Source organism: Psittacula echo, assembly GCF_963264785.1.
Source record: "Psittacula echo genome assembly, chromosome: 9".
Lineage (NCBI taxonomy): Eukaryota > Metazoa > Chordata > Aves > Psittaciformes > Psittacidae > Psittacula > Psittacula echo.
In genome coordinates this window covers 15,829,395-15,851,515 of record NC_137745.1, presented here as the reverse complement: position 1 = coordinate 15,851,515, position 22,121 = coordinate 15,829,395, and the positions used below count along the sequence as shown (strand labels likewise).

At 35.5% G+C, this 22,121-nt stretch overlaps 1 protein-coding gene across 1 annotated transcript in view; it reads left to right on the top strand.

Annotated features, from left to right (window-relative positions):
- CACNA2D3 (calcium voltage-gated channel auxiliary subunit alpha2delta 3) overlaps positions 1-22,121 on the top strand; it is a gene marked incomplete at its 5' end in the record, with an annotated part of 460,819 nt that overhangs the window by 362,914 nt on the left and 75,784 nt on the right. Inside the window, 9 exons of the mRNA XM_080625495.1 lie at positions 1,934-2,005; positions 2,239-2,300; positions 4,190-4,257; positions 6,012-6,057; positions 6,205-6,302; positions 7,109-7,202; positions 10,218-10,313; positions 11,555-11,676; positions 12,267-12,347. Coding sequence (XP_080481621.1) covers positions 1,934-2,005; positions 2,239-2,300; positions 4,190-4,257; positions 6,012-6,057; positions 6,205-6,302; positions 7,109-7,202; positions 10,218-10,313; positions 11,555-11,676; positions 12,267-12,347 — 739 coding nt within the window. The remainder of the gene's footprint in view (positions 1-1,933; positions 2,006-2,238; positions 2,301-4,189; positions 4,258-6,011; positions 6,058-6,204; positions 6,303-7,108; positions 7,203-10,217; positions 10,314-11,554; positions 11,677-12,266; positions 12,348-22,121) is intronic.

Below are 22,121 nucleotides of genomic sequence, written 5' to 3'. Positions count from 1 at the left end.
CTCTCCAAGTCTAAAACCACAAAACTTAAAATAGGAAACTATTTCCAGAATTGCTTATTATGTATTGTTAAAAAAAATCTGCAGTAAAATATATGCTTTACTTTATACATGCCTCCAGCTAAAAATTATTCTTTTACACTCACTGACAGAAGAGTAGGACTGTTAATTCAAATCTGGATGCCCTAGAATTAAATTTAAAGAGCTGCAAAGTTTGCAGTTTTTGATAGATCAGCCACATTCAACTTGTTCATGAGAATAAAACCAGATACTTCACTGCCAAGTTTGACCTTTCTCTTCATTCCATACTAACTTGGAAAGCCTGCAGAGTGCACCGATACAGCTATCTTCACAGTTTTTCATTAAAATCTGACTGAATTGCCCAATTTGGCAATTGGGCAAGTACTGGAGAACAGGAGATGTTTATTCAGCAAGAGCACAGTGTCCAAAATTATGTTTAGACTAGCAATAGCAGAGACATAAAAATTTTGTCAATATTATTCTGCATTTTGAATATCCCTGAAGAGGGAGTGTGAATTGATCAGTGATAGTGGAATTTTCGTGTGAAAGATTTATAGGTGCTTCTTACCACAAAAGGCAAAAAAATTACTTCTTCCATTAGCAAATCTAAAAGCATTCAAATAAAATATTTCCATACATGGGTGGTATAACTGCTACATGATAACTTTCTTATTTCTTCCCCAGAGTCCTGAACTGGTAAATAAGCAAAATCAAAACACTAAGGCTGAAGATTTCTCAAAACCCATGTCTTTTCATTCTTCCGTTCCAGCCCAGAGACCCTGCTCTCAGATCAGCTGTGTCTGGGTCGTGTGGGATACTGCAAAACGTTTGGGATTTTTTTGCTCTTCATCATCCTGGCATGATCAGCTAAGAGAGAGGCTGTGTCAGCTGGTACCCTCTTGGAGGAAAGCTCTTCTTTCCTAGAGAGCAAATAGGTGTTCTGAGGGAAGGCTTTTTGTAGGTTATGTGTGAGGGACTTTGCAGCTCAGATCTGTGAGACTGCAGCTCATGTAGAGACTAGAAAAAAATTACTAAAAAGTAGTGTTTGTGGTAATCTAAAAAGTAACAGACTGAACTTGCAGAGCAGCAGATAGATCACTGTGTAAAAACCCCTTTTCATTTGTTTTCTGGTTTTTTCTGCTTTGAGATTTTGGTTTATATAGTAATTAAACCTGGTTTTGAAGGGGATTTAAAAGTCTTTTGGATGACTTGAGAGGGAGTGGTCCAGGCCAATTCTTAAAGCTGCGACTGACCTAAGGCTTCCATTACAGAGGTAATATTTGTTATGTTGAAAGGGCACCTGGACATCAATGGACAATTGGAGGGAATCACAGAACACAAGCTGTGTATTCCCATTGAAACAGGTTACTGATCAAACGGGCTGTCATTCTTTTACTATTTCTAATTTCTGATGCAGATAAGATGCAATTTAGGATGCAGCCTAATGTAGGGTATCTAGCAGAAGCAAAATGAATAATGTAGGGTAAGTGGGGGTTTCTCTTTTATGCTTTGTTATTATATGTATAATTGTCGATGTATTTAAACACTGAGCCCTTGTCTAACTTCAGCAAAATCCAGTTGGGAACTTAGTCCTTATCTTCCTATGCAGTAACTGCAGAATAGTAGTCAGTTACAGTGTTTATCCCTCATCAGATCCAGATTAGTACACAAAGGGATATTTTACTATGAAGAATGCTGAAAACTTGCCCAAAGTTATGTGGCAGGAGTCTTGGCATATACAGTCAATAATAAAATCTCTAAGGGGGTTGTACAGTGTTTAGTAGAGCTACTGAAGACAAATAAATGAAGAAAAGTAGGTACTGCTTGGGCCAAATGAGTGTACCAGAGAGCTCAGAGTTGAAAGAATTACAGAAAATGCAAATAAAGGAGTTGATGTGCATTTTTTTCATTTCAGCTACGAAATGCAATGGTCAATCGGAAAACAGGGAAATTCTCAATGGAAGTGAAGAAGACAGTGGATAAAGGGGTACAATGTATAAAATATTATTCCAACTAAGTATAAAGCAAACAGTTCATTTTTTTAAAACAATTTTAAAGATTTCTATAAATATGATTCACTGAAGTGTATTTTTTTCACTCACAGAATGTAAACATTATTTGTCATTTTATCAGTGACTAACCACTTGATCTTTTATACTTTTATTATAGCAAACTAACTTCTTCCTCCCTCCCCTTCTGACTTTCTTGTTCTGAATCTAGAAGCGGGTATTGGTGATGACAAATGACTACTATTATACAGACATCAAGGGTACTCCGTTCAGGTAAAGCTGACCATAATAAATGGGCATTTCATCTGACTCATTGGATTTGTATTTATATAGAACTTGTGAACTCATGAAAAGCTCATCAGCAAAAGTTGACAATGAAATATTCCTGAACAATGCTGAAAATAGTAAGGAAAAGGAGCCTACCAGCATTCCTTTAAACTTTTCCAGGGATGGAAAGTTTGTGCAAGCTCACGCAGTCAAACTCACAGTGTTTGTCATGGCTTATGTTTCATTAAAAAAATATTCAGTTGAGGTTTACATTGAACGAAAGGCTTTTGCAAGTACTTGGAGAGCTATAAATACTATAATCCATTTAAGAAACTACATATTGAGCCCATTTTGATTTTTTTTCCACAACAAAAATGTAATGTAAAATGAAATAGTATTTCACTTCCAATTTGAGGTTTGGATATTTTGTTTTTCTGAACTACCTTCAGTGTATTTGTATAACAAAAACTGAGTAAGTCAGCCATGTTATTTTGGCATGCATCTTAGGAGGAAAAAAATGAAAAGACAGACAGGAAGTCACTTTTCATATTGCTCATATTTGAATTAAAAATAATCCATTAATAAAAGAACATTAACTGTACCTTACACTTAAAGCAGGAGGCTTATAGTTGCAATACTCAACTGAAATTTTCTTCAGTGGAACCATTTCACAGAGCTTGAGGTACATTACACATAGAGAAAATATAGGCACATTTCTCTGATCTCTAATGCATGTGTTTATTGTTAAAATTCACACATGGGTGGTAAAACTCAGTGAGGTCTTTGTTTTGTTTTCATTTTCTGGGATTTTTTTATTGTTGTTTGGGCTTTTTTGTTTGTGCTTGTTTTTTTTTCTTTGGCACTGTGATTCTTAACCTGTTTGATAAACATATATATGGGGCTACATGTAAGCATGCAGTAAGTTCTGATTCTTAGGACAGAAATATAGTAGGAAAACTGCCCTGCCTTTTTCAGCATGGTCTGTATCTGGTTTTGATGGGTAGGAGTACAGATTCAGGAAGACAGCAGGGGCAAAATTTATTTAAATATACATTGTAGTGTCAAAGATGTTTACTGTTCAGCCCATTTCCAGACTGAGCTGTTGATTGCAGCATGTGTACTCTTGGAGTTGATGCCTCTACATGTACTTAAAGTATCAGCCCATGCATATTCAGTGTTACTGATTATTGGCAGATTTATAGCCCAATATAATCCCTCTGAATGAATGAATGCCAGAAGATTGTGTGTGTGTGTCTGTGTGTGCGCTCAATAAGAGGAGGCATGGGATCCCCTAGCAAGTTCATTAAACTTGCATAGTTTAAATGGGAGACTAAAAACCAGGCCAAACTGGGTATATAACTGCTGACAATTTATGAAGCTGAAGTTAATGCAAAAAAGTTAAACTAGCTAAAAATGTGAAACACAGAAAAATTAGTCTAAGAGGACGCATGATGTTGTTGTCACATATGAAGTTCTTTTCCTCTCGGTAGCTCCATTGATTCCCATACTTACATTCTTTCTGAACAGCTTAGTCTGATTTACAAAAAAGTGTCTCCCTCATTGTAAGGCAGTGTTCAAGGCTCAGCTGAAGAAATCTCATGCTGGGTGAGCAGCAGTGAGCTGAGAGGGGCTCCTTTATTAGTTTGCCAGAGAATAATGGTTTAGAGCACCTCTAAGCACACATAAATACAACCAATTGTTACAGGAACATCAGAACTGAAACAGCATTGAAACAGCCAGTTGAACAATGCATATGATCAGTGAGGGTTTGGAAACAAACAGTTTTAAAGTTAATCACAGTACACTAGCTGGCAATGTTAGAAATTAAAATAGCTCTGAGTGTCTGTTATTGTTTGTCTCACAGTTTTCAAGGTCTGCTTTATTTCTCTGCACAGTTTAGGTGTGGCTCTCTCTAGAGGACATGGAAAATATTTCTTCAGAGGGAATGTAACAGTAGAAGAAGGTAAGATACCTACCTTCTCATGTTGCTTACACAGTAGTTTTATTGTTGATTTGGTAGACCTAAAGCTTGTTTGTTTGTCTGCAGATTATGTAAGGTAATTAGTTGTTTTTTGTTGTTTTTTCTTTTTTTTTTTTTTTAAATATCTTTTACTTCATGGGATTTTTTTCCCTCATTTTATTAATCATAGTCATTGTAAATCTTCTTTAGATGGGAATCGTCTTCTGTCTTCCTCTCTTAGTGTTCCAGGGAATCACTCGGGGTCCAATGTTAATCATTTGTGGTCTTTTCTGAATGAAGCAACCACTAAGAGCACTGTAGTGGTTCTGGGTTTTTGTTCAGGCTATACATTATAAACTTTTTCAGAGCTGTAACAACTTTGGGATTGTCTACAGGGACTTACATTTTGCATGTTTATATTAACAGTAGAAGTAGCCAGGGGAAGGACTGTCTTTCTTTATGGTTTTACTTTTTGATAAGTCCATGATTAAAATGACTGGAAGCATCAGCAGTGAGTGATGATAAAGTAGTCTGACAAGATCAAAATCAGTTAAGAAGTTTTAGCATTTACTGAGCAAAAAATGTTTCAATAGAGGAATGCTTTCTGATGTTATACTGAAGCCTCCGTTTCCAATTCTGCTTCTTGTTTTGTCAGAGCTGTTAAATAAGACAGTTAATTTCTTCAGGCATTTGTTCCTCAGCTGTATTTTGGGACTTGAATATGTTCCTGTACTGAAGAGAGATTTAAAAATAAATGCTTTGAAGTTTGAGTCCCTTGCACAGCAAACACATGTCTAGATAGAAAGAGAGCACAGCAGGAGACTTGGAGCTGCGTACTCTCCAAACTGTTCCAAACATCTCTTTTACCTGTTTTCTTTCACCAGCCATCATCTCAGACAGTCTTGTCTGATGTATCCTCCTGGGTGCAGCACCAGAAACATTAACATAGCCATAACTAATTGGTCCTTTTCTCCCACTCTTACCTTCACTGATTCTGACACCTCACTGTTCTTTCCAAGGATTATAATTATAGTTCTAGTTTTGACTCCTCTGCTTTCCTTAATCACTGTAGCTCTGTCCTTGTTCATTATGTACTCTGGTGGTTTAAAGCCAGACCCTGTCTTCAAAATCCTGTTTGCTTATTGTCTATTGACAAGTGTTTTAAGAGTTTTTAAAATTGCCAAAGTACATTTTTATTGAGCTATATAATTAATGATATAGTTCTTATTTACAAGTATTTACATGACCTGTTAGTACAATAAACCTATTCTGAACAATCCTTTAAGTTACTGTATGTGTTCATGTGCTATGTACCTAGGTTTTGAGGGAGTTATTCTTTTTAAAGATTTTTTTCTTCTAAAGAGAACAACTTTCATGAAATGTGAAGTATGCATTTTAGCATAAAGAACTTTACTAGACAAATAGAGCAAGGGAGTATGAGACAGTTAGCATTGTGTATTTCCTTTGCTCAAGTTTTCTTCTAAACTTCAAATGTATCATGTGAGTAATTTGTACAAGTAAAACATAACAGCACAAAAAAAAGGTTTTCCTACCTTTTCAGTTTTAGATATGATTTAGTTGGGTTTTGCCAGTTTGTTAGACCCTAAAGTGTACTTGAACATAGTTTACTGTGATTTATTATGTTGTGGTAATAATGCACTTTCCAAGAAGTAAGAGTTTATGTTATAGAGTGTATGTAAATAACCATCTGTTACCCAGACTGCTCCCTAAATAACCCATTATTATTCCTGTTACAGGTTTGCATGATTTAGAACACCCTGATGTATCTTTAGCAGATGAATGGTAAGCCTTAAGCAAAGCATGAAATTTGTGTCTGTTATCCTTCTTGGTTTCATATTGTTTGTGCTTGCTAAGCCAAATTCTTTATGTTCAAAGAGAGATCATGCTTATACATATTAACATCTTAATGCTTTGACAACGTGTTCACAGGTCCTATTGCAACACTGATTTACATCCTGAACACCGTCAAATGACTCAACTAGAAGCAATTAAACGCTACCTCACAGGAAAAGAGCCGTTGCTCCAATGTAAGTATTTTGTTGAATACGCATGTAGTAGGCTTTACTCCAGCTAAAATGTTGCACTGAACCTCCTGCAAAATACAAAGCTACTGAGCTTAAACAGTGATAAGTTGAAATTGGATTGCTTGGCTATTGTCACTTTGGAATTTCATTTGGTTTTGAGCTCTTTCCAGTGTATCAATGAAGATATTGATGACTGACTTTTCCAGTAAATGATATGCCTGAACCAAGTTTTCAAGTTTCTGTTCAGATGGTGTAGCTATACTGTGCAACATTATTACTCCATCTGGTTTTGTAAGTTTAACATGATTGGTCTGAATCAAGCCTTGGATCATGCTTCTAAAGAATATGCTAGGTATTTCACGAGTATTTTGGGAAGAATGTGTATGCAATTAGCATTTCTGAACTGTAAAGCAGAATACAAAACAAACCGTCAGACAAAGAAGTGCATGTTTTGTCTATTTGCAGAAATGTAGAGCTTCTGTGACTGTTAGTGGACTTAATTGTTTTAGTTAGTCTTGTCAAATGCAAATATGAGCATTAGATAATAAGTACATGAATGTGTTACGTGAAGTAAAGAATTATTTTTTTTGCTTTAACCTAAAATTTTTGTCAGTGCACTGAAATGATACATGGAAAACTGCATTGTGGTAAAATACTATGTAATATTACATAGTAAATGCTTAATAGTGCAAAAATTTTGAATGCATATCACAGATTAAACATAGTACAGTATAAAAAATTATTTACTCATCTAAAAAAGTTCCTCTTTATGTGCACATATGTTTACCGATTTTAATATATTGTAATAGGTGATAAAGAATTGATCCAGGAAGTGCTGTTTGATGCAGTCGTGAGTGCACCAATTGAAGCTTATTGGACCAGTCTAGCATTAAATAAATCAGAGTAAGCAAGCTTTATGTTGGTCATTATGTGTCAGTCATGGGTACATCTTTAATAGTTATGTTTGTGAACGTAAGAAATCCTAATATGAATGAAAATGTTATATTAGCCATTTGATCCTAAATACCACTAATTTTGAGTTCAGTGTTAAGTGTTTATGTGTACATAACAATGGTTAGTTGTAAGACTACCCGATATAACTAATGAAATTGCATTCTATCTGTGACTTATAGCTCTAAGTATTTCTAACAAGCAGTTTAGAGTAACTGACAAATATAATGAAAAATTTACCAAATTTGTTGATGGGATGGGATTGGTAATTTGTCTCAAAGCAAATTTTATATGGAAAAACTTGCACTAGTAAAGTAAATAATATACTTAATTCTTTTGGTTGGTTGGTTTGTTTGGTTGTTTTCCAGAACTGACTAGGATCTAGGTTCCTGTTATAGATAATCGGGATCAGCTCGTCGTTTTTAGAGTTTGTTTTACTTCATTTGTTTTATGATGTATGAAGGTGTTAAGTAGCAAAATGTGAGATATATTAAAGAAAGCAAGTATTGAGATTAGTAACTTGCATGAAATAATGTGGTTGAAGGGCAATTCTGGAGATTGTCCTTATTATATTTTGCTAAATTTGAATAATTTTTAAGTTGAATGAAAACATATATTGCTGTAAAGCACATACTCATATTGAATGAGTAAAATCAATGTGATAAGGTCTGAGTCATCAAACTAAGGATTAGCCAGTCTCCACTTAGAAGATAAAGAAATTGTTGCATGATAATATATTGTAGACATTGATGAATTTATATAGAGGTTTAAGGTTTCTTTCAATCCTCCTGCACAATGAAATAGTAGATGCAGTAAACACAAGGAAGGCAGCTGTGGAGAGATGCTAGCAGGAAACTTTTGATCCCCTTTCATGTTTTGACTTACACAAATGAGGCAGGACATTTTCGAAGAATGAAGTATGGGACAGCAAGATGGCCAAGACTATGGTCCCAGGTTTTGTGGTAATATGACTGAAGTTCTTGTACCCATACAACAACTAGTTTTAAAGTAGCTAGCTTGGTACTGACAAAAGACAGAAAGAGATGAGCCTAAGCTATGTGCCACATTTTTTTTCTTAAGGTGTAGAGGCTAAAGCATATCCTGATGGCAGCTATGTGGATTTAAATCTAGCTTAGTTTATGCTTTCTTGAGCAATGGTCATGCCTAATATAATATAACCCCCATTTTCAAGAAGGGGAAAATGGATGACCCGGGGAATTACAGACCGGTCAGTCTCACCTCCATGCTTGGCAAAATCTTGGAGCAGATTCTCCTGGAAGGCATGCTAAGGCACATGCAAAACAACAAGCTGCTTGGTGACAGCCAGCATGGCTTCACTAAGGGGAAATCCTGCCTGACCAATTTGGTGGCCTTCTATGATGGGGCTACAGAACTGATGGACAGGGGCAGAGCAGTTGATGTCATCTACCTGGACTTGTGCAAAGCATTCAACACTGTCCCACATGACATCCTTGTCTCTAAATTGAAGAGACATCAATTTGATGGGTGGACCACTCGGTGGATAAAGAGCTGGCTGGATGGCCGCACACAAAGAGTTGTGGTCAATGGCTCGATGTCCGGCTGGAGAACAGTAACGAGTGGTGTCCCTCAGGGATCGGTGTTGGGACCGGTCTTGTTCAACATCTTTGTCGGTGACATGGACAGTGGGATTGAGGGCGCCCTCAGCAAGTTTGCCGTGACACCAAGCTGTATGGTTCAGTTGATACGCTGGAGGGAAGGGATGCCATCCAGAGGGACCTCAACATGCTTGTGAGGTGGGCTGATGACAACTTAATGAAGTTTAACCATGCCAAGTGCAAGGTCCTACACCTGGGTCGGAGCAACCCCAGAAACAACTACAGGTTGGGCAGAGAAGAGATTCAGAGCAGCCCTGCAGAGAAGGACTTGGGGGTGTTGATCGATAAGAAAATGAACATGAGCCAGCATTGTGCGCTCGCAGCCCAGAAAGCCAACCGTATCCTGGGCTGCATCAAAAGGAGCGTGACCAGCAGGTCGAAGGAGGTGATCCTGCCCCTCTGCTCTGCTCTTGTGAGACCTCACTTGGAGTATTGTGTGCAGTTCTGGTGTCCTCAACATCAAAAGGACATGGAACTGTTGGAACAAGTCCAGAGGAGGCCATGAGAATGATCAGGGGACTGGAGCACCTCCTGTATGGAGATATGCTGAGAAAGTTGAGGCTGTTCAGGCTGTAGAAGAAAAGACTGCATGGAGAACTCATAGCATCCTTCCAGGATCTGAAGGGGGGCTACAAGGATGCTGGGGATGGACTATTCTTTAGGGATTGTAGTGACAGGACAAGGGGTAACGGGTTAAAACTTAAACAGGGGAAGTTTAGGTTGGATATAAGGAAGTAATTCTTTACTGTGAGGGTGGTGAGGCACTGGAATGGGTTGGCCGAGGAAGTTGTGAATGCTCCATCCCTGGCAGTGTTCAAGGCCAGGTTGTGCAGAGCCTTGGGTAACATTGTTTAGTGTAGGGTGTCCCTGCCCATGGCAGGCGGGTTGGAACTGGATGATCTTAAGGTCCTTTCCAACCCTAACTATTCTAAGATTCTATGATCACGGAAGTATTGAATGTACTGGGAGCAAGATCTGGAATTCCAGCCCATCTTAAGTCACTGGGTGCCAGTGGTGATTAAATAGTTGGCACATAGCTATGCCACACCTTTTTATTCCATGACTTCCATATAATTTCTTGTCATGAATCCTACCAAATTTACTGTCTTTCACTTTTTAGTGGCTCTTAGTATACATAGCATTTTTACATTGTATGTTTTCCGAAAAACACGACTTTAACTTAAACCCCAGCATTTAAAAAAATAAATGTTTAAAAAATAAACAGTCTTTCTTAACATGCGTACACTTGTTCTCTCTGTTAACAGTAATATAGCTTTATCTGTTTACTGTCTAGAAACATCAGCTTTGCCTGTGTTCTGCTATATTTCAGGAACTCTGACAAGGGAGTGGAAGTTGCCTTCCTTGGAACACGGACTGGACTATCTCGTATCAACCTGTTTGTGGGTCCAGAACAGCTTACTAATCAGTATGTAACAAAGCTGTATTTGGGAGCAGTAGGAGAAAAGAAGAAAAACATTTAGTTTTAGGAAGCCCATTTACTGTTTCTTCCAGAGTTTTACATTGGCATACTGAAATACATAGAACAAGTTTGAAAGATGTTATAGGATCCCTTAGATTCTTTCTTTAGCTGGAACATTTGGAACAATGAGCTATTATACACCTGTAGCCCATACATATACTCTCTGCCCAGTCCCTTGGGGTTAGCCTCATAACTTTATGCTTCAGAGCAGAATTATTAATATGCTACATCTGCAGATGAGGATCACTTTTTTTTTCTTTTAATTTTAGTATCCCATCTGTAGGCTTTTTCAGGAATTTTGCATCATTGTTATGAAATATTTTTTGGTGTTGAAATAAAACCAAGTGACAGAAGAGGGCAGGGTGAAACTAATCAGGAGGTCTCACCATTTAGGAGTTTCCAGTTTTGCTGGGAGAAGATGTAATCTAGTGGAGGTACAGGTTTCTTAATACAGAGATCTATAAAATAAGGTCCCATAATTAATGACTTTTTCAGGCACCAGTTTGATAGTGTTACGCAAATCTATATGCATTATGAATGCAGAAGAAAATCTGTACTTGATAATAAACTAGGTGTATTGAATATAAATTTATATAGTGCTTATCAGATCACAAGGAACTGTTGTAGTGTGAGTAGCCTGACAGGTGAAATCAATAGCACAGCAATTTGTTACTGTCAGACAGCAAACTAGAACAGTGTGGAGACCATACTTACTCTTTTCACTAATGCAAACTTTAAATTGCATATTATTTGGAAATTAGGTTGTTAAATTACTTTTTTTCATTGCATAAGAGTGAATGCCAGTGGCAACGAACTACTAAATAGCCAGTGCCTTTTCCACTTTGTAAAGTTCATAGTTCTTGCATTGTGCTTAGAGAAAAAGACTATTTAGACTAAGCATTTTTTTTCGTATATATCAATATAAATGTTTTTAGTGGTACTTAGAGGTGCTATTTTCTTAGTACTTTTTCCATCCTTTACGACAAAAGCAATTGCAAGTGTCACAAATAATTATTAGGGGCTAAAATTAACCCTTTTGTTGAACAAATGGTATTAGAGAAATTGGCCCAAACCACTGCTTTTCTTGAAAGATTGTATTTTGTTTTTTCTTGTCTTTCAAAGATAGAAATTATTTTGTGCCATACTACAACCAACAAGTATTTTCTTTCTCTCTCTTCATTCTCAAGAGATTTCCTGACAGCTGAAGATAAGGAGAACATTTTTAATGCTGACCATTTTCCACTTTGGTACAGAAGAGCTGCTGAGCAAATACCTGGAAGCTTTGTCTATTCAATCCCATTTAGTACAGGTCTATAATTTTCTCATTCTTTTAATGTTGAGCAATATATGATGCTGCAAGGATTGCAAGTATGTCAGTACTGAGAGGGCTCTGTAGCTAATCTCAAATGTTAATCTAAAGTATGCATTGAAATTTGTGGCTAATTTACCAGTCCTTTGACCAGGTACATCTTTTACAGGGCTCCAAGTGAAACCCCAAGATGTGCTGTAACAGTTTTCATTTATTATTTGCACTAGTGGAATTTACAGCTTAGTGTTTTAAGCAACACAAGTCCAGCAGAGCAAGCATCCACATTAATGAGAAGCCCAACCCTGGTTGCCAATTTTATTGTCACCCTTTTTGCCACATTTAGCAGGCAAGGCAAAAATTGATTACTCATTTCAGTGTTTTAAGCTTCTTGTTGGGATGCTGGGGAATTTTGAAATGGCAGTGCCTGTATATTCTGTGTATAGATAAAACATGATGTTGGCTTTCTAATTTTCAAAGCATTAAATCCTCATGGTCTGTTATTTCAAACCAGGGGGAAAAAAAAAAATCTCAATTTCCTCATTCTGAAATATCTTCTTTCATTATCTTTTTTTTTTTAATGCACCCTACAGAAACTGCAAACAAAAGCAATGTAGTGACAGCCAGTACTGCTGTTCAACTTCTGGATGACAGAAAATCTCCAGTTGTTGCAGGTAAAATTGTTATAGTTTGTTCAGTTTTTTAAAGCAGTTTATGAGTTCACCACTTTCTCTTTTGGGTTAGCAGGAATTTAATATAGGAATACCATATTTTAAGAAGAGAAGAGAAGGAAAAGATGCAGTTGCATCTTTAAGATATAATTGAATGACTTAGTGTAGAGAACACTTAATGCCTCCTCTCCCTAAAACTATCCAAGCTCCCTATGAGCTGTGGAGTTTGTCATAATGGAAATAAACATTATCAATGAAGCATTTTTAGTAGATGCAATTTTAGTGTCATCATAAATCAAAATATATTATGCTAAGGAAAAATAAATATAAGAAAGAACTATCTGGTGTGTAAATGTTCCACACACTCTTCAGGTATAAAGATCCTGGCCTATAACAAATGATACAAAGCAGTCATTTGTGTAGATCATCAGAGCTGTGATTTGATCAAAGCGTATAAATTGAATAACAAAGCTCTACAGTCTACCAGCCAAGTGTATAACAGTACCTAAAGACTGAAAAGTGAAGTCTGACAGCTACAGATTAGAGATAAAACATACAGATGAAATGAGAAAATAAAAATAAGTAATTTTTAAGTTCTCACTCAAGACCAAATGCTTTCCTGACCAGTTTTCTCTAGTACCCAATGGTTATTGATTTTGAAGAAAGAATTAATTCAGACAAGTCTTATGGTTTATTATGCCAGAAACCAGCTCTCTTATTTCAGGGAAAATTAGATACCTACCACACAAAGCAAGAACCATCCTATTTTAAATCATAATTATTTTAAATTCATTTATTTATAATTTTATATTTATAATTATTAAATATTATTAATATTATTAATATATAATATTTTATTTTTATATAATTATATTTTTAATTAATAATAATTAATTATTAAATATTATTTGTAATTTTCATAATTTATTTTAAATTATTTTAAATCATAAATATAAATATTTATATCATAAATATGATTTAAAAGACAGTAAGATACAGTGAATACTGAAAGAGCAAGAATGTGCCAGATAATTGGGCAATTTCTAATCTGCTTTCTCAAATACAGGATATCTCCACTGATAATAGTAGGTTTCATAGGGTCAGTGGGAAAGCACCCTCTGACTCCAGTTTGCGTGAATACATTCTTCACAACTTACTGATCTCTTTTGTAAGATAACAGGAAATCTTAATTATGACTTTGTACTCCTATTAAGCATAAAACAACATTTATAAACTAATGATAATGCAGATTATCTGAAAATTGCTGAAGAAGTAATTAAAAGATATCGCTGTACAATGAAGAAGGTTGATGTTATTTCTAGAATGCACCATCACTTGGAGTTAGTAAAAAGTTTATTGTGCAGTTTACCATCATCTGTAAAAGTGTGTAGGGTTACTAGGCATCCTAATGTTTTTGTTTTTACTCAATACTGTTTGCAATTTAGTGTTGACTACAAGGAGGTGCTGCACGTAACCAACTCTAATACTGTGTCAACAATTTTATTTTTTTTTATAATAATTGTAAATGAGAGAGTCAAATGTTACTTCCTTTTCCCCAGTAATTTTGTTGAATATTGAACATTCAAAATTACTTGGGTGCCATACTTTGTATCTAAAATAAAGACAGGGTCTTCAATGATTTTTAATACCAAAGCATATAAAAGATTTCCATGATACCTGTAAATGTATATTGCCATGAAAATTATAAGCAGTGTATTTACACTGAAGCACATAAGTTTGTTTTGTTTTGTTTTGTTTTTACTTCTGTAAGCTTCAGAAACTGTGCGCTAGAAACATTTTTTCAGTATGAAGCCTTTTAAAGAATTTGCTTTGAATAATTTTCCCCTGCCCTCTTGTATGGTTGCGTGCTTTCTGTTTGTTTGTCAGTTGGTTTGGGTTTTTTGGGGTACGGGAAGCCTCTTTGAACCTGTACAAACCATTTTCCATGAAAGTATCACTCAGCCAGCTACAGCTGTGCAGAGACAAACAAGTATGTGCATTATTGTTGTCCTTTTAAATGCAACTTGTCAGTTCTACCTTTTCCATCTGAAAATTTTCAGTGAAGTACTCAGCATCTAGTTAATTTTTTAGGCTTTATGATAAGGTTGGCAACATTCTGTTTTAAACAAAATGGATTTGGAGGCAGAAACTGGAGCAGTGGTAAATGAGAGAAGTAGTTAATATATGGGCATCTGGATAAGTGAGGTGTAGGATTTGTATATATTATGTACTTGTTTTATTTCCGTTCTTTTGGGGGTGGGGAAAGGTGATTTCATCATTATGATTTTCTTTAAAATAATTTTTGAAGATGCCGCCCACCAAGACAATTCTGGCAAGAGATGGTGATAGAAGCAAATGAAAGTCATCATGGATTAAAGCAGGCTCTAAAAAATGAAAAATATTTCTTTCTTGAGATTTTTGAGTGTTAAGAGAGTACTTGAACCTTCATATAGGTACTTCCTTATAGATGCGTTTTAGCTCAAAAGCTAGAGTACAATATAGGACCTTAAGAGACTATTGTGTTGAAAGAGGCCATTGCTGTTCACAGGAAACATAAAAATTAGACCCATAGATGTTTAATTAAAAATAACAGAACTGACACAATCTTCTTAGGACAAAAATTTCTTAAAGAACACTGAAGAAAATGTCTGATGAAAATTGTCAAGACTTTTTAGCTTTTATTCATAGGACAAGCAGAACCTGGAATTTCAAGCCTCATTGAAAAAAGTCCATAGCAGTGCTTAGTAGAATGCTCTGGACACCTACTCAGAAGAATGAAGGATTAAATCATACAAAGGCACCATCTTCAGTCTCACAGTCATTTGAAATACAGAGGTTGCAGGAGATGAGGAGAAATAGTCCATTTTTGTTTAATAAGAAAAAAAAGAAAAAAATGCTTATAACTTTAGAAACTAAGTACAATTTTTCCTTAATTCTTTTATCCCTATTTTTGTGCAGACTATATACATGTATGGTTGAGGTTGGAAGTGAAATCTTGTGATTATCTAATTCAGTCCCAGTGGACTAGATCTTCAGCAGAATCTTGAGCTAGTGCAGGTTACCCAGAACTCTGTCCAAACAGGTCTTGAATCTTCTCCACAGATGGAGAAGCTGCACTCTTTCTGGGAAACCTCTTCCAGGGTTTTACCACCCCTATGGTAAAGTCTTTTCTCTTTGTTTTGAAACCAGGTCTGTGTTGTGAAGGTGTATGCAAATTTGTGACAGAAAACCATGAAACATGCCTGAATTTGTAGTAATGCAGGACATAGAACAGCAAAGTGATACCATGTGAATATGAGCATTCTAAAGATTAATAAGATTACTGACTATCTGCATATCACAGTCATTTCATTTTAACAAAAGGCTTTGCTGTCATTTGCAAAGGACCTAAGTACACATGTTTGAAAAATAAGACTATAAAAAGATGGTACTATTCCAAAACCTAGTTTGAATGTCATCAGCATATTCTTTCCACAATAGAAAATGGTTTAAAATCATCAGATATAGCTAGATACGTTAACTAGATAGGAAAAACTGGGATGTTTATTACTATTGCCACCTATCGATAAAAATGTAGAATTGCAAAGATGTTTGTTTCCATTGGACCAAAGTATAAAGAATATCTAAATAAGTTATACATTTATTTTCTACCAAAATATTTTATATATAATCAGTTTTGTGTTGGACTTCCTATTTATCAAAGTTGAAATTAAGACACACAAAACACTCAGCAGGTCCTCCCTGCACAGGTGCTTTTCTGTGGTCTCTTAATCAAAATCAAGTAAGATTTTAATTCACTCATTTTAAAAACATAAAAAACTTTACCAATAGAGTCAGACCTGTAGTTTGTGAAGAGAAGAACATCCTCATTGCTCTAGGTCAACTTAGCTGGAATAGTAGATTAATGGAAGCTTAGTGTAGCTAAATTAGAGAGAAATAAAAATACTCCAATAATCTGAAGATTCCTCTTATTCAGCATGTTTCTGGAAAGAAAAGAAATCCATGTTGTTCTTATGTACAGGCATCTTTACAGTCATTTTCTCTCAAAGAAGAGTGATTGCCTAGGATGTGCAGTCAAGTGTTACCGTAGTTCTGTGAAGCTACCCTCCCTCATTCTTTTCTGCTGAAGCTGCATAAAAAGAATGATTGCAGTAATTCCTGTTTGGACAGAAGAGAAAAATCAAGACAGAAGGAACTCTGGTTTTCTTCACAGTTGTAAGCTTCTTGATTGGTGTTTTTGTTTTTCTTCTGTTTATTAAGCATTTCTCATACCGGTGGCCTCAAGATCAGACGCTTGCAGAATCTTTTGTGGCGAAGGTTACCAAGAAGTCTATAGCTCTTGTAAGAATACTGCACCAGTAAGGATCAGATTCTAGCATTCATGAACATGTTGAATAATATACTTTGTATGTAGTCCTTTCAAGAGAACAGATTTACTGTTAATTTCAGAATGATTAAGGATGGCTGTTTTTTTTTCTCACAGCCATTATATTCTGCTGCCAAGCAGTAAAAGCTGAAAAGCAAATAGGAGATACCTTTCTACCATCCATGATTCTTATCTTTGTATAATGTCTTGTCTTTATATAGGTATGTGGCACTGAAGATTCCAGGGCCTGTGTTCTTAAATGTATGACAGGTGTATTTAATTCCATAGTAAATGATGCCATAACACAAGGTCATGATAAGTCTAAGTTAGTCCCTGTTCTCTGCCACATAGCAATGCTGAGAGACTAATTTCTCATGTAAGAGATTTATTGGAAAGAAACGTGTCCATATGGCTTAGCAGAATAAAAAAACCCCGCCTGCTATTGATTTCTGCTAAAACTGTAGCTCATGCATGTTATTGTATGTGGATTTTATTTATATTTAAATATACACTAAAATATATATTTAAAATACATTAAGCAGAGTTTTGTAGTCAGATATAGGTGTAACTGAATCTGAAGGCAGCCTAACTCTGACTCTTCTAGTCACTGACAGTTTGATTTTAAATGCTTTCACTGAAAATCCTTATTATGTAAACAAGGAATATTATGTTTTATACTGGCAAAAAAATTGTTCTAAGTAAAGCCAGGATCCAGTATTTAAATTTATATGTATATATACACACATATATATGTGTGTTGTATATATGTGACCTCAAAAATCCATTCAGGTTTTGAGGGTTTTTTTAGCAAATTCAATTAGAGTTTGCATGCACATTTCTCTTTAAACAAGATCCCAGAACATGCTTTGAAAGACTGTGACTCCCAATAATTAATAAAAATTAGTTCGAACTACTGATATTTCTAGGAGAGACAGATACTGTAAATGCTTCACAAACAGTTAAATCTGCTATTGTTACAATAGCCCATAGAGTACATATATCTGCTCTGTGCTTCTTTTACTTTTTTTTTTCTTCATATTTTCTTATGTGCGTTGTTTTGGTATTACTGTATTATTAAAAAGATTTAAGAAAATGTCACTGTCATATGCAGACCTTAAAATTTATGATACCATGTATAAAATTGCATTTTAGTATGAAGGCCTAAGGGAAAATGAATATGTCATCATAATGATACACCAACTAAATTTTTGAGGCATTCTAAAATAGATGTTTTCCTTGTCAGGCTAACAGCGATTTACTTAATCTTTATTCCACATTATAAGCCACAGAAGATTATATTCAGCAGTACTGTTTAGTAAATCCCTCAAAATGCTTTTCATGCTTTGGTGGAAAACCACTGGTTTATGTTTTTCCAGAGTTTTTTGTTAATTTTGAATATTATCTTTGTATTTATAAATCTAATATTAGTATGTAGACTAATGTTTTCAGTTTCAGGAAAATTGAAATGTGTATTTGTACAGTCTGACATTAAACAACTCACAGACTTAGGTTAGGAGCCATGACTTAGGAAATACATTCTGTTAGGTAGTGCATAGAGAGAGGTAAGCTCCTCCACAGGATGCTTCAGAGCATGTGGCAAAATCCTGCCTCTCTCCATTGGCTGAACAGGGAATCTGAAATTAAATGGCATATTCACAACCATTCTCACATTTTTACTCATGTGTATTTGTTCTCAATTAATTTTATCAAAGAGAATTAGGTGGTGGAATAATTGAATAACAGGGCTTTTTAAGGTGGTTCTCAGCTAGTGTTGGCTTGAAAATTTAACCCCTATTTATCTAATTCTTGGGCTTTCCTCACAGCTTGTTCTCAAAGAATCTGGGCCTCTGAAGGGTGAATTAGAACAGTATCCCAACCTGTATGGTATTGACATGTGTAGTAAATTGCATAGAGCATCCTGGTCTTTGCTTCTGCACTTCTGCTTTTTCATTGGAATCTTTTGTTTGCTTGGCTGGGTTTTAGTACTATGTAATTTGATCAGGGGGAAGATCCTTGTGATCTAGTAGCAGTCAGATTCTAGGTACGTTTTGCAGACCAAGGCAGCAAAATAAACTGTCAGGTGCTTTTGAAAACTTCAGATAATGTTGTGCAACTATGAAGCTGGAATCATGTAGCATATGAATACATTAATACTAGTTTAAGGACGGTAGATTAACTAATTTATTTTCCTACCAGTAGACTGTGTTTCCAAATATTAAGTTTTCCAATGTGTTTGGTGTGTCTTGAAAAGAGGATGGCAGTCTTACACAAAAAGTCCAGCGTATAGTGTACATAGCCCTGAAACACTGGGGGTTCCCTCTGTTATCAGTAAGAGAGAGCAACTGCAGCTTTCAGTGGAGATAGTTACGAAGTATGTAGTCATTGGTTGTTTATTATGGGCTTTTGATTCGTACTCCTTCTCCCCTGTTGTGGCTTACTGCCACATCCAAATGATTGATCTTGCTGCCTGTCTCATCTGGGTTACATACAGCCACATTTCAGGTAATTGAAACCCTGGAAGTACCAAGACTCTTTTATGGTTATTATTACTATGCCACTTTCAGCAGAGTTGAAAAATCAAAGTTGTCGAAATAGGCATACATTCTGGATGCTTAACTAAAGCCTGCCACCTTTGTATTCTGGCCAGCAAAGAAAGATGGTTATTAGTAGGCAACAGTTGTTGTTGGGGTTTTTTTGTTAATATTGTTAATGATAGATAAGCTATGTATAATGTCACTAAATGTGCTATTTTGATATATAAGAAGAGGGATCCCGATTTTGTTTGGGTGTTTTATTACTAGTGAATAATGAAGCTGAATTCTGATAGACTTTTTGCAAGCTCGGAGTGGAAAGTCATATGGCAAGCTGGTTAGTATGTTTCAGTTTAGCTTTGTTTCTTTTAATATAGATACTAAAGATATTTTCTGCAAAGAATATTGTCATATTGTAATTTTTAATCTCTGTTCTAAACCACAATTTTAGAAAACCTCTTTGTCTGAAAACAAACTATTATGGTGAGCCTCTGTATAAAACACAGGAACATAACAATATGTCTACTTTCTCTGTTTTTGTAAATACCTTGCAGAGTAGTGTGTCCTGATATTTTGTTGACTTTGAGGGGAAAAGTATTTTTCCCAGAGAGTAGGAAAAAATACTATGTTCACTATAATACCTCTCACAAGATTGCTGGTAAAACAACAAAGCTGTCTCAGGAACCTTTATCTGAAAAATAAATCTGTGCAGACAACTTATTTCAGTGGCAGATGTCCATTGCTAAGCTTTACAAATTAAGGGCAGATCTGTGGGGAATCCCTAGATCTCCGGTCTTCCACTTGTTGTAGTCAATAATTGTTTTGGACAATAAATTGTGCCTTTTATGTCTATTTTTCAGTAGCTGAACATTCTGTTTCCTCTACTGAAAAAGAAATAATTTTATGCTTATTTAGCAATTGAATCAATACTTTTTTCTGTTGAATGTCTGCTATTAAATTATCATCATAAATAACTGAATTTGTTAATTGCAAACACATTTAGAAATCTTATATATACTTATATAACCCTTAAATAAAAATTTATCTAAATTTTTTGTCAGGATTTTATTGGGTTTTTTCTTTTCTTTTTTTTTCTTTTCTTTAACAAACAGCAAGTTAAAAAGTAGAAATCAGATTTTTCATGGATTGGTTTGCTCTGCTCCCATAGCAAAGTGAACTAATGGAAGTATGAGATATTTTACTTTCTGGCAGAACTCCATGTCAATTTTTGCAGCATGAAAACCCCCAAAGAATCTTAAATGTGACTAGGAAGGAGTTTCTTTTAATGTTGTTGTGCCCTTGATTGCCTCTTCTTCACTACTTTTTTTTTTTTAATGGTTTTACTCTATGGAAAGCCTGAAGGTCTGTGTTGATAGAACTGGTTTTTAAGGACTTAGAAGATTCTTGGCTTGTTCCAGACTAGGAAATATCAATTCAGTTCTAGTTTTTCCTTTGCTTGAAGATATCAGAAGTGGGAACTTATTTGCATTGCTGTATCTGAGCCTATTAGAGACACTGTGGGTGAAATCTCTCTAGAAGTCAGAGGTTTATTAGCTTTCATCTTGGGATCTACAGTTTGGGTACAAGTGTGCTTATTTTAGGTTGTCACCATTAGAAAAGCACTGATTTGGCATGGCTTAGAACTCATTATTTGCCCTATGGGCAATAAGATCCTATCCTGTATTACTTCAGTCTTCTCTATCTGAAAAACTATTCCATTTATTGCAATAACATTTTACAAAGCAAAATACAAAGTGTAGAAAATGTAGATCTACACACTCAAATGACTTAGCTCTGAAAACAGGTTAGTCATTAAGCTTTACTGAATATTTAAAAGAAAAAAGTAAATTTGCTTCTGAGATACATTGTCAAGAGATCAGATTTAAAAAGCCTGAATATAAATATTCTATAAATTCTGTTCTGATGATGTCTCAGCTGAAGTAATGTGCCCAATCTAGGGTACCACACTTTAACAAAATGTAGAACTGAAAAGGTTCCAGAGGATGCAGAGGAAAAAAAAAGAAAAAAAAAAAAAAAAAAAGAAGTTTGGAGAACGGGGCTCTATGAGAAAACTTGAAATAGCTTGATTTATTTAGTTCAGGACAGGGAAGAATGAACAGAGTCTAATAAGAATATGGAGTACTTAACAGTTAAAAAAGAGAGTAATTTTTGTTTTCAATGTCTGCTAGATTTAGATTAAGACTGAGATGCTTAATTCTATCTGTACATGAAAGTAACTGCAGATGCAGGAATGAGCTTTAATATTTAGGTTGTAATTATTGCTAAGTAGATAAGAACAGGGGTTACATGACTCCTGCCATATAGCCCATTACTCAGTTGAGGCTATTATTAGAATAGCTACAGAACTTGATATTGGAAACCATCTGTTGGAAGGAGAGTGGAATGCCATGACACAGCTTCTTTTGCCCTTACTGGAGACTTATACTCAGCTGTTGCCCTCAAGTCTTCTGCCCAGGGGAATAAACTGGCAAGTTTTTTACCAAAGATTGAGGTTGCTAAGACTTAGACTATAGGCATAGTTGATTTCTGCATTAGCTACCTAGGCAGGTCTTTAACCCTGTCACAGCAGAGAGTTAGAGAACACATTAGACATCTGTCAAAAATAGCCTTCAATACCTTTTATCTAGTCTTGGAAAACATAGAGGGAGTTGCTGATCTCTGTTGGTTGCTTTAAAATAATTTTTAAGAATTATAAAAACCCAAAAAACTTCTGCACATTCAAAATATTCTTTCAATTTCAAACTACTCAAATGGTTTTGGCTGTGATTTCCTCTGATGGCAAAACTGCACTGCAGAAAGTTAGGGTGGACCCTTGACTGAATTCAGCTGAATGTTCTCTCTGTGAGAGAGAACGTGTAA